Source organism: Lineus longissimus, chromosome 11 (genome assembly GCF_910592395.1).
Source record: "Lineus longissimus chromosome 11, tnLinLong1.2, whole genome shotgun sequence".
Classification (NCBI taxonomy): domain Eukaryota; kingdom Metazoa; phylum Nemertea; class Pilidiophora; order Heteronemertea; family Lineidae; genus Lineus; species Lineus longissimus.
In genome coordinates this window covers 13,222,825-13,234,726 of record NC_088318.1, presented here as the reverse complement: position 1 = coordinate 13,234,726, position 11,902 = coordinate 13,222,825, and the positions used below count along the sequence as shown (strand labels likewise).

At 39.0% G+C, this 11,902-nt stretch overlaps 1 protein-coding gene across 1 annotated transcript; it reads right to left on the bottom strand.

The window, feature by feature from the left end:
• Positions 1-1,139: 1,139 nt before the first annotated feature.
• On the bottom strand, positions 1,140-11,696 carry LOC135495348 (ras-related protein Rab-2). Its single transcript, XM_064783856.1, has 7 exons — positions 11,572-11,696; positions 10,292-10,363; positions 8,040-8,107; positions 7,515-7,597; positions 6,179-6,271; positions 5,776-5,956; positions 1,140-5,549 (listed from the first exon to the last, which is right to left on the bottom strand). The coding sequence occupies exons 1-7, from the start codon at positions 11,615-11,617 to the stop codon at positions 5,454-5,456; spliced, it is 639 nt and encodes a 212-aa protein (XP_064639926.1). The 5' UTR covers positions 11,618-11,696; the 3' UTR covers positions 1,140-5,453.
• Positions 11,697-11,902: the final 206 nt, after the last annotated feature.

Sequence of the window (11,902 nt, the reverse complement as noted above, 5' to 3'; positions counted from 1 at the left end):
CACCCTGTCTTCCAAACTGACTTCATAGAAAGAGTCAGTGTCTGTGCTAATTTATAATCTTTACAGAACACCCTGTCTTCCAAATTGTCCTCATAGGACATGAACGAATATAGCATGCTTGCACTGCTTGGTGAGGACATTCTGATAAAGTAGACCACAGACAGTCCTCGAAGTCAATATACACAGACCAAGTCGCAACCAGCCCACTTTCAGCATGCTCTATTCCTTCATGCTTGTCCGTGCCAATTCGTAACTTTTATGGAACACCATGTCTTCCAAACTCTCCTAATAGAAAGAGTCAGTGTCTGTGCTAATTTATAAATCTTTACAGAAGACCCTGTCGTCCAAATTGTCCTCATAGGACATGAACAAATATAGCATGCTTGCACTGCTTGGTGGGGACATTCTGATAAAGTAGACCACAGACAGTCCTCGAAGTCAGTGTCTGTGCTAATTTAAAATCTTTACAGAAGACCCTGTCGTCCAAATTGTCCTCATAGGACATGAACGAATATAGCATGCTAGCACTGCTTGGTGGGGACATTCTGATAAAGTAGACCACAGACAGTCCTCGAAGTCAATATACACAGACCAAGTCACAACCAGACCACTTTAGGCATGCTCTATTCGTTCATGCTTGTCCGTGCCAATTCGTAACTTTTATGGAACACCCTGTCTTCCAATCTGTCTTTATAGAAAGAGTCAGTGTCTGTGCTAATTTATAATCTTTACAGAACACCCTGTCTTCCAAATTGTCCTCATAGGACATGAACGATGCTTGTACTGCTTGGTGGGGACATTCTGATAAAGTAGACCACAGACAGTCCTCGAAGTCAATATACACAGACCAAGTCGCAACCAGACCACAGTCAGCATGATCTATATGTTCATGTTGTTCATGATGAAGACAGTTTGGCATACAGGGTGTTTTGTAAAAAATTTGCATGGACAAAGTCACAACCAGACCACGACTGTTCCCTGGTGGTGTCGGTACAATGGGAACTTCCATTTAGCAAACACAGAAGAGTGAAAACTACTCGAGGAGACGGTATATGGATATACAACCTGAGAAGCTTGTTGGCCGTGGCAAGAACCTTGCTGAGGTGTTCTCTGACCAAAGAAGAAGACACAGAATAATCTTAAATATTTGTCGTTTATCGTGCTTATTCAGATGAATATCTGATAGTTACATTCGATTTATATGTAGCCACATACAACATGTCTCACCCAGAAATAGACAAATCTAACATGAAGAGAACCCAATAGGAAACAATGTGCTGACCATGTTATCACGTACTGTAGACCACCAATTTTTTCGCGGGAGTTTATTTTTGCAATGAACCTCGACTTGCAAAAATAGATATCGCGAGAAATGATATTTTTACTGGAAAACCGAAAGAAATGTCGACATCCCTCAAAGATGAAAAATCACGAAATTTTTTTAAGTTTAAAATTCTGTTTCTTGTGAATCCAGAACTAAAACAATGCGAAAATTGGTCGGTTTGCAGTAAGTAGAAATACACGAAGGGGCATGAAGACAATGAGAGAGGCGCCACCTGAAGGCACCACAACAAAACCATATCATATCAAATGATATTGACATAACAACGTTATGATATCCACAACAGATGGTAGTTAGACTCGTATCAATCTTGCTGCAACATTACCTGCAGAAATTTTATCAGAAGTTCGAGTATCCATTGGGTCTTGATTCACTTTGGGTTGTGATACACAATCAGCGGGTAAATACCTTATTGACCAATTTACGCAATTGAGGTGGTCAAGGATCACTATATAAAGTCCCAATGTGCAAATCGTAATTCCCATTTCTGGGAATGATTTTCAACTTTAGAATCGAAGCACTTTTTAGTGGTAGACACTCGATCAAACTTCCAAACCGGTAACTTAGAACTGATCTAAAGAAACATGTTGTTTAGAAATAAACAGCTATAGTAGACAATGCACAACAAACAATATAGAGTTGAATAGAATCGGACAAATATCTTCGTGTAGTTGTATGTACAGCATTCGAAAGGAAAATAGTTTCAGACAGAGTTACTGGTACATGTATGGCCATTGAATTCTACAGATATTAGAAAAGATTGACGAAGCATGCATCAATTCCTGGGATTGACATCATAATATGAAAGGAGGAATGAAACAAGGAAAACAGGCATCAATCCCTTCCTCCCGTTGACTACCCATTTGTCAAGGAAAATTAAAATTTTGCAGGATAAAATATTCGTAACACGTCAATCAATGGTCATTGCAGGGACCTGCTAACCCAACAACTATTTAGAACTGAAGACAATGTGTTCTTCAAAATTACAATATTTCAAACACACACACGCATCTCATTATCTATAAATGCACAAATCTGAACAATATTCAAGCTCAAAAGGTCCAAGTTTTATAGAATGACTCTATTTATAACAGAATCAGAAGCACAATGCACAAGAAAGCAATCTATTATTCCAAAGATTTCTTAGTTGTATTTTTTGTATTTTAGTTCTTGAGAACTCATCTTCTAAACCAGTTAGTATTACACGAAGACGATGACCACAAGATGCTGCACAAATTGGGCAACATAACACACAGTGGGGATGACAATTTGACATCAATGGCGAGAATATAATCCCCATAAATAATTTTCATAGCAGCGCACTACAGTATGGTGCCAATAGAATCTTTCAAGGAGGATTAGCATTATGAAATGTTACAAGGAGACAATGAACCCTTTAGAAAAATATTCTCAGTGCTTCAGTTAACAATCGTTTAGACTATCAGTACCCTGATTATCTTGGTTGTATGCCAGCCAACAATATGCTTTGTGAAGAGTTTAGGTACCCAAACCACTTAGGTCTTTTCAAGTAAATGCAACTCTTCTGCTGTGACTCTCATTGTTTTTGTGTTAACACCGACTGATTTTCAACATAATCTTTCTATGCAATTGTTTTTGTTAAAATGTTTCGGTATTCAGATGTGGGGTACTGTCAGTCAGTAGTGTCAAGGAAGTGTATAACAACAATATATTGACTGAAAACATCAAAATATTCAGAGTGGGGTTAACAATGTTCATGATTATGATAGAGGGAATAATGTGAAGAACATTTCGGAAGTTTGAATCAAATAGCAATATTTACACCGTGCGACTACAATACATCAATGTTTAACTTTATATTTATATCTATATATTAAATTCATCATCAGACAATGATAATTTTGACCCTTTCGTATCCGTGAGAGAATATTTTAAAATCCTTTGAAGATATTGGTCATGCTGTTTCAATATTGGTATTGCATCACTCCTCACCACTTCGGAAGGATGGCTGATCCTTTCATGAGAAAATGAAGGTCTAACCTTCTGTTATTTCACATACAGAAACACAAGAAAGGTCAAATTGAATGGAAACAACCAGTTTGGGACCAAAACTAGTGTCCTTAATAGAGAGGTGGTCCTAAATAGAGAGGTGTTCGCTAAGGGAGGTTACACTGTATATCATTTAATGGAGAAACTGGAAAAGAGGTTCCTACATGTACATGCAACATTTTTGACCTGTTATATCACATAATTCTTACATAGGATACGAAAGGGTGAATCTTAAATTAAATCAACTTCTATTCACACCTACGGAATGAACAAAACTGACAGATGTGTACAGTATGCAAGAATAGCGCCGAGAATCTTGCATGAGGTCACATGATCAATCACTGACCAATCACACAAGAGACTGGATAAAGAACAGCCCAATGAACATGAATTGGAATCAATAGATCATTTACTTCACATATAATCATAACGAAAGATTCCCTTTTTTTCTTGATTGCAAAACATGTTGCATTGCCATATTCGAAACATGTTTTGAACAACATTCATTGTTTATAACATAACATGGGCAGTATACATGTTACACAGAAACTGTTTTCAATACAAACTACGGATCTCATACTTGAAGCCAAGCTTACAGAATAATTTAGATCATTCTATACGCTTGGCTGTGTTTTGTATCAAATACAAACTGCAAAATCAACAAAAGACACATGGTCAAATACAACACACATTTTGATATAGATACAAGTACTGTAGCTTCGATAACAGCTGCGTTCCAACCTTATGTCGTGACAATATGACTCACACGTCTCAAATATTATAAACGAGCAAGCCGACAAAATAATTTTCCTTTACACCTGCCATGTGATGACGACTTCATTTCAAGGTCAGAATTGTGGCCTCACCATGGGAGTTCATAGAAAAGCAGGAAGTTCTCATCAACCCTTCATGGTTCAGGTGGATTTGGTATCAGTCTGACTGGTTTATACAGACGCTCACTTCAGGGTCTAGACAAAATTCCCATTCAATTGCAAGAGTCTTGTCTCAGTCGAAACAACCACTCGTAAAATATGTGTTGTATTTCCATACTTTTACTCCAAAGAGTTTCAAGAATATTTCCAGCAGATTCAGTTCTTTCAATTTAAATTTTCAGGCGACTACCCCTAACAATCAAACAACTTCATTCAGAAGTATACTTTCATAGGCAAGAAGGAATGTTCTAATTTGATTTCAGGGGTGAAAGCAATGAATTAGCATAATGTATTTAGTGAACTGCACTGTCTGTCCTAAAAATACGCCTGAACTGAAATTAATCCTCTCACTTCAAGGATAGACAGCAAATGTCGGACACCAAATTTAGCACAAACATCTCCAAAAATTTCCTTTCTAGCGACAAAGATAATTTATTCTTCTCAAGTTTGCAATTGAAGCGTGTTTTTACTTCAATTTGAATTAATACCAGAGGCCACCGAGAAAAAAAAATATTGCACTTCAAAAGCTTAACCAGTTCAACAAGTTTCTACGGCTTGGAGCCATGTAGGCATAAAAAGGAACAAGATATTCTAAGCTGAACGAATATTTTTCAAAAATATAGCACATCGTTGTACATGGAGAAGATGGTGCAACAGCATGTAGCAGGTAAAGGAACGAGGAAGAGGGCAGCTGAATAGACTTTAGGTCTTTTTTAAATGAAGAAACAAGACTAGACTGGCAGATGCATCTTTTTCCCAAACTAATTTTAAAGCGGCATACAGGCGGGTTTGTTGTTAACGGAAATCTATTCCCCCAAGCAATAGGGTTGTATTGACTGGGCACTGTGGAGAAAGTCTATCCACACCTTATTAAAGCATCAACAAGTCCAAAGGGGGCCTCAGTGGCTGCCGGTGATTTCCTTGGCGTAATCCTTCCTTCTGAATTTCCGCATGCATATAAAGAACATCACCAACAGTCGCAAGTATAATCCTGTGAATTTGCACAAAGAACACTTGTCCAACTACTTGATTTGGCACACAATCTTTTAGAACTGATACCCTGCTGGAAATATCCGTTGGCGATATTATAAATAGTCCCTTGATTTAGATAGAATGTTTGTTTGGCTGCGGAACCAGCGCCAGTCTTTGATCTAGCAGCATCCTCCGCTCTGGCCACCGCCGCCACTGTTCGCCGCCATATTAGGATTAGCCGGGGAATGTTGAGGGCCTATCTTGATACCATTAGCCTGCGGAAGAAAATGATGGAAATGATATTAAAAGGGAAATTTTGAGGTTTGTGTTGACTACAAGACTGTTACATTTTCACAGGTATAAACAGGACACAAACATTGCCGGGGAACACTGGAACAACTGAACGAAAGTGCTTTGGGTGCCATCCATTAATGTAAGTAGGACCAGCGTGGTCACCGAGTATCTCAAATGACCTGATTTGTTCGGGATCGTTTTCCTCACCTCATTATTTATATCAAAGACGCCATCTTGAATCTTCTGATAGATTTCTTTTGCTGTGTTGATGAATGCCTCTTCTACATTGGCGGCCGTCTTCGCCGACGTCTCCATGAAGATGAGACCGTGCTCTCGGGCAAACGCTTCACCTTCTTCCTTCTTCACGTCTCGCCTTGCTTCCAAATCACTGAAATCGAACAGCTATTACTCACGAGAAAGTCATCAGCTTGCAATTTCAAAAGACCACATGTCAAAGTCACCAGATTGATCAAATATTTACATTTTCTTCGTCATGAACTGACAAAAAGGGATTTTTGTAGGTGAGACTTCTTGGTGCAGACAAGAAAGTGACAAAAATCTCAGGACCTTATTTTAAAATTTGCAAGTTGTCATCAAACTGTAAACTTACCTTTTATTACCGATGAGCATTATAACCATGTTTGAGTTTGAATGCTGGCGGGCATCTTCGAGCCATGTTGTTAAGTGGTTGAAAGTGTCTCGTCTGCAATGAGAGAAAAATTAGCTCTAGCAATGTCTAATCTTGTATTATGCTGAATATAATCGTAGACATCCAGGAAAAGAGCTCTCCATATGTACCACACTTTCCATCCAGCAATTTTTACATTATCTACAGCACATTGGCCCTGATCACCAGGTTATCTTGAAGAGCCCCCATACCACCACTTTATGTGCTGGTATCCTACCAGTTAGGTTAGATATACCAGAAAACTGTATGGTCTTGAATCTGCAGTGGACCTCCCTTAACAGACACCTCTCTAATAAGGACACCTTCTCTACCAAGGACACACTGTATTGTAGGCCCTGGCCAAAACCTGTTCATATTCAACGTTTTCATACCCAATGGCCCCGCCTTCCCACATTATACTTTGGAATTACATTTTCTGCTACTAATGATTTCCGAATCGTTTCCATTTAACTACCCATTGAATGCATAATAATATGATGGCCAATCAATAGACAGTATGCCACCTCATCAAGCCTATATGGCCACATGGCTCTCGCGCTGAACTGTAGGCCACATGTCACTGAATTTGATACAGCTACATGTATACAAATGCTGCAGCAGGCCTACATTTACACTACCAGCTTATAATTGATGCATGAATGCATGAACATTTCATGTATGGATACTATTGGGTACTGTCACCTAACTTCGACATATTTCAAACCAAATTAAAGCAATGGCCAGCTCTAAGACTATCTAAGGGTTTGCAATCAATTTGAAAATATAAGTGCAAGATTATCATTCTCCGATGAGTAAAACAAGAAAGCATTTCGGGTAATGTTGCCTTACTACAGTAAAAAGAGTAAAAGTTTTAACACTTAGCAAAAATAGGCCAAGAGGAAATAAATTATGTTACACGTGTACTTCCTCGTGACTTGGCTGATATCACTCAATATAAATGCGACATGAAAATTAGTTTGCTTGTATAAATATATTGGAACCTCTCTACTAAGAACATCAATGGGTCAGAAACCTAGTGATCTTCATCCTAAGGTGTTAGAACTTTGATGGTAGTTAAAAAATAATTTATTGAATATATGAATAAGCACTTTGGAACCAGAGTTGGTGTCCTTGAGGTTGCCCTTCTAGCAGAGAGAAGTTTCACAGGTGCACATGTACCCTAGATACAGCACAGATTTCTCTTAAGAAACTACATGAACTACTGCTATCGTCATTGATTTTTCCATACGCGTCAATCAGATGATCTTCAATAACCCACCTCGTGATATCGTAGACTAGAAGAGCGCCAGCTGCTCCGCGGTAGTATGACCTCGTTATAGATCGGAAAGATTCCTGTCCTGCCTGAAAGAGAAATCCAGGAGATTAACAAAAGGACAGATACATCTGCAACTGGTGACAATGTCTAACTGGTCCCACTATGTTGTGGTTCTATCAATTGAAAATAGTAGTACAAGAGAGCTTCGCACTCGATTGGGAACATCTTTAGTGAGAAAGTGACCCCATGTCATTTTTGTCTTTGAGAACGCATGAAAATATACATTTGGAGGATTTAACGATAACCGTTTAAATCATTATGAAGAATACATTCACTATATCAAACACAGGTGGTTGGTTCCCATTCGTCACGCTTTCCCTTGGGGCTTTAACACACACCAGACTGTCCACATCTGAGTGGGTCATCAACTTGAAAGGGAAAGCCGTGGGCCTTTCCACCAGGCTAGACCTAATTCAAAGTTCAACTTTTTAGTCCGCAGGTCAGAACTTTTTGTAAATCTTAACTTACTGTGTCCCAAATCTGTAGTTTGATTTGCTTCCCATCAATGGTGATCATACGAGCACCAAATTCAACTCCTGCAAAATACAAATGGCAAAAGAAACGATGAACGAGCACCCATATTTTTATCAGTAGACATTCATTGTGAGTGTGGCCAAACTGATGCTAGGCTTGATCACCAAGGTCAGTTTTTGTGAAGGCAGCAGATGTTTGGGAAGCACTAGCAGAAGACTACAATGTACTGTACAAATGCGTCTGTGTAGTAAAAAACAGAAAATCTGCCATCATCCTATAAATGCCCCTGCCAAGGTCATCCAAGAGAGAACATACAGGTTAACTATAAGGGGGTGGAGGCTTTCCTTTTTCCTAAGGCTTGCAGCACATGTCTGTTGTACTAGTACATTGTTACTTGGCCTTGGGGTGACTCAAGCATGCATGTTCGACATCCTACGCGTGAACACCTGTTGCTACTGGATCCACTTAATCCATTTACGTGACTAGTTAGTAAGTTGGTATTTCAAATGAATGAGAATCCTGACCTTTTCAAGTTTGGTTTGTGAACTACGTCAATGTAGTGTTAATCGATGTAACCAAATTGTTTTTTGGAGAGCACGCTACTAAAAACAGTTCTATTTCGAGAGAGAACTGAAGAATAATAACAGTTACTACATTTGTAGTTTTAGTGTTACTGTCAGTGTTACAGCTGACTGTTACAGATCAACTAGAGAAAGATGAGGATCTGGCAGTTAAGCCATTTTCTATTGGAACACACTGACACTGTAAACAGTTTAGTATAGGCTGAAGTATCAAATAAATTTCAATTTTGCGAGGGGATGTGAAGACTCTCATCTCCTTGGTGAATGAGCTCGCATCTCGGCCATTCTTCATCGCAATATGTCATATTGATTACCATCGCCAATGACAGGAGAGTTCCTTCGCGCTAACGTAATGAATGTATCGTCATGTACATAGCTATGGGATATGGCCTGGTAGCGCTGAGGCTCGGATTGATTTGAATATGTAAAACATTGTATTTGTAAACATGGTAATAACTGTAGTCGGTACCAAAACATGTATGTATAATTTTTAAACATAATTCAGGATGGAAAGAGGAGATATGTGAATAAGTGGACGTCATTTTTTTTCCTTTTCAATACAACATGTACATGTAAAGTGGAAAAAAGATTCAGGCTAAGCCTACTGAGTAGTGAACTTGCTGAAATCATCCAAACCTTTGCAGTTCAGCTGCAACTATGAACTATGATCATGACACTTCTGCCGTTTTCCCTAATTTAGTAATTACACAGAGAGACTGGAGTACTGGTTACGCATAGTTCTTGCCTATATGCTATCACGACTTCAGGACAATCACAGGATAATGTCACCACGGAGATAACCAATGCTTCAGCTTGGACAAAACATCATAAAGGAGGTAATTCATTGTGGACCCATTCTAGTTACCATGGCAACTCTATCGATTACATTCCTATAAGGGACACATAGTCGACATTATGCTAGGATGATATTTTCCAACAGAGCAGCTGTTAGTGTTTTGCTGAATGATAAGCTAAATGGAATGCGTGTCAATGAATGTCACCAGTGGCAAATGGTCGAAAATTTATGATCAAGTTTCAAAAGATTTTGACTTTGAGGACCATGAGTCTGAACCAGCTTGACAGTTCACAGAGGTTGGAGCAAAATGTCCAGAATTTGTGTTCAGTTGGGCTGCACTGAGTCAGTTTTATACTATTACTAGGTCCCATTAGCATTCTGTTGATCAAATACCGAATTATTAAACGGTAACAACAAAGGCCATGAAAATCCTAGCCCACAGCACTGGTCAAAAACACATTCACAAGAACACATGCAGGATAGCTGTTTTAAATAATTCATCCATCGTTAATGCATCCACATAGATTTTCATATGCTATGCTATTTACCTATGCCATGTCCATGTATCGTAGTTTAGACATTTTGGCACATACAATGTACAGAGATGGATCAACATCCTCCAGAGTTTGAAATGATCAATTAAGACACCATCTATTATTTCTTTTTACAGTACATATCACTGGTCTCTGTCAATCTGTGCTTCATCAGGCCAGTCAAACACCGAAAGGCTTTTACGTCCAATAACATTTCTGTCACTCCAGTGCCGTCAACTGTATAGCAAAGACTCAATTCTGAGCTCAGTTTGTGGCTCAATATAGCCACATCCAAAATCATAAAAAATTTGGCTGAAGAGCAAAAAAGTTACTTACCAATTGTTAGATCATGAACGGGCTGAAACCGTTTATCGGTGAACTGCAAAAGGAGGCAGGACTTCCCCACACCTGGAAACAGACAGGAGAGAACAATTGAAATCAAATCTAATGTTTTGATTCCTATCTGAAAAAGATGGGTCCCTTCTCTCTTGAGGCTAAATCATGAATGTCAAATCTCGGTCTAAATAACCCCCCTCTCCCACCCCATTTCATCAAATTTTTACCAATTCAGGTCTGTTGGCCCAGGTAGGAGGGGACAATCAAATCACATGGCAAATGCAGGTCTGCAGCAGGTTAGGAAGGAGGTGCCTCATCTCTACGGATTAGAAGCCAATTCCCCCTTTAAAATTCAGTTTTTCTTCATAATTCCAGTCAAACAAATTATCCTAACACCTGTTTCTGTAAGTGTGACTTTCATTGCCAACCAATCCTAGATTTCATCGACCAGACATTTAGTTAAACCCGCTGGTCCAACAACATCTGGCGCAATTACCATTAAAAAACACACCATTGTTTGCCACCTGGAAAACTGCACAAAACCAAATGACTAAATACGAAAACGAGTTGGAATTAAAGATTTCATAATTCTTTTTCGACATTAGCTCTGCACTTGGAGAAGCTACATGTACTCTTCAGCGAGTTGTGTGCCACAGGCCACTATGGTTACGATCAGAAACCTTTAAAGAAATCTGACCAGTACTTTGTGCTCCAGAAACCAAATAGATGCAGACAAAACATTTACCAATGGGCTTCGTGAAATTAATGCAGTACGGATGCTTCACTTAAGCAGCTCTCACTGACCGAGAGCATCACAACAAAACATTTGATGAGTCCAATAAGAATTTTATAACCATTTTAACACCTCACTGAGTGTCACTCTATTCTCTAACTTACTTATGTTTCATTCAATCATCATGTCTGTTGACACACCCCCTCGACCGTGAAAACCAAGCAAAATGCTTACGACCAGAAAATACCAAATTGTACAATAAAGTAACCGATTGCATTAGCACTGACTGTTACACAATCAGTCCTAGATTTAGTATACATAATTTGTGGACGTGGCCAGAAGGATACTTTTATCTGCAAGAGAAAAATAATTGATACAGGCAGCCATCTTGGAATTAAAATATGCACTGCGTATACACAGTTGACAAATGGTGAATACAGGCCAGAGAAACCACCACCAAAACACACTTCTTAAAGAGAATCTGTCAAACTCCGGACTTTAAACATTGCACTGATGTTGAGTCTGATACTACAGCAATCCATCTCACCTGTATCTCCTATAATTATGTATTTGAATAGATAAGCATACGACATTTTTGATATTTTATTCGACACAAATTCGAGATGATGTCAATATCGATGACGTCACTTTGCCGGAACACAGTTAACTTCAGACCAAATAAGCCGCATGCTGTAAAATTTACGGGGGCCATCTCAAATTTAATTGGTCACGTGAGCTAGGCTGCTCCGCCTTCCATGACCTCGGGGTTTAGTTACGACAGTGAGAGTAAGGTCAGCTGGTCAGGAGCCAAGACAATGGTCGGACTCGAAGCCACAAACAAAATCCTCCTCTGGTTGTGAGACAGGTATTGACAAAGT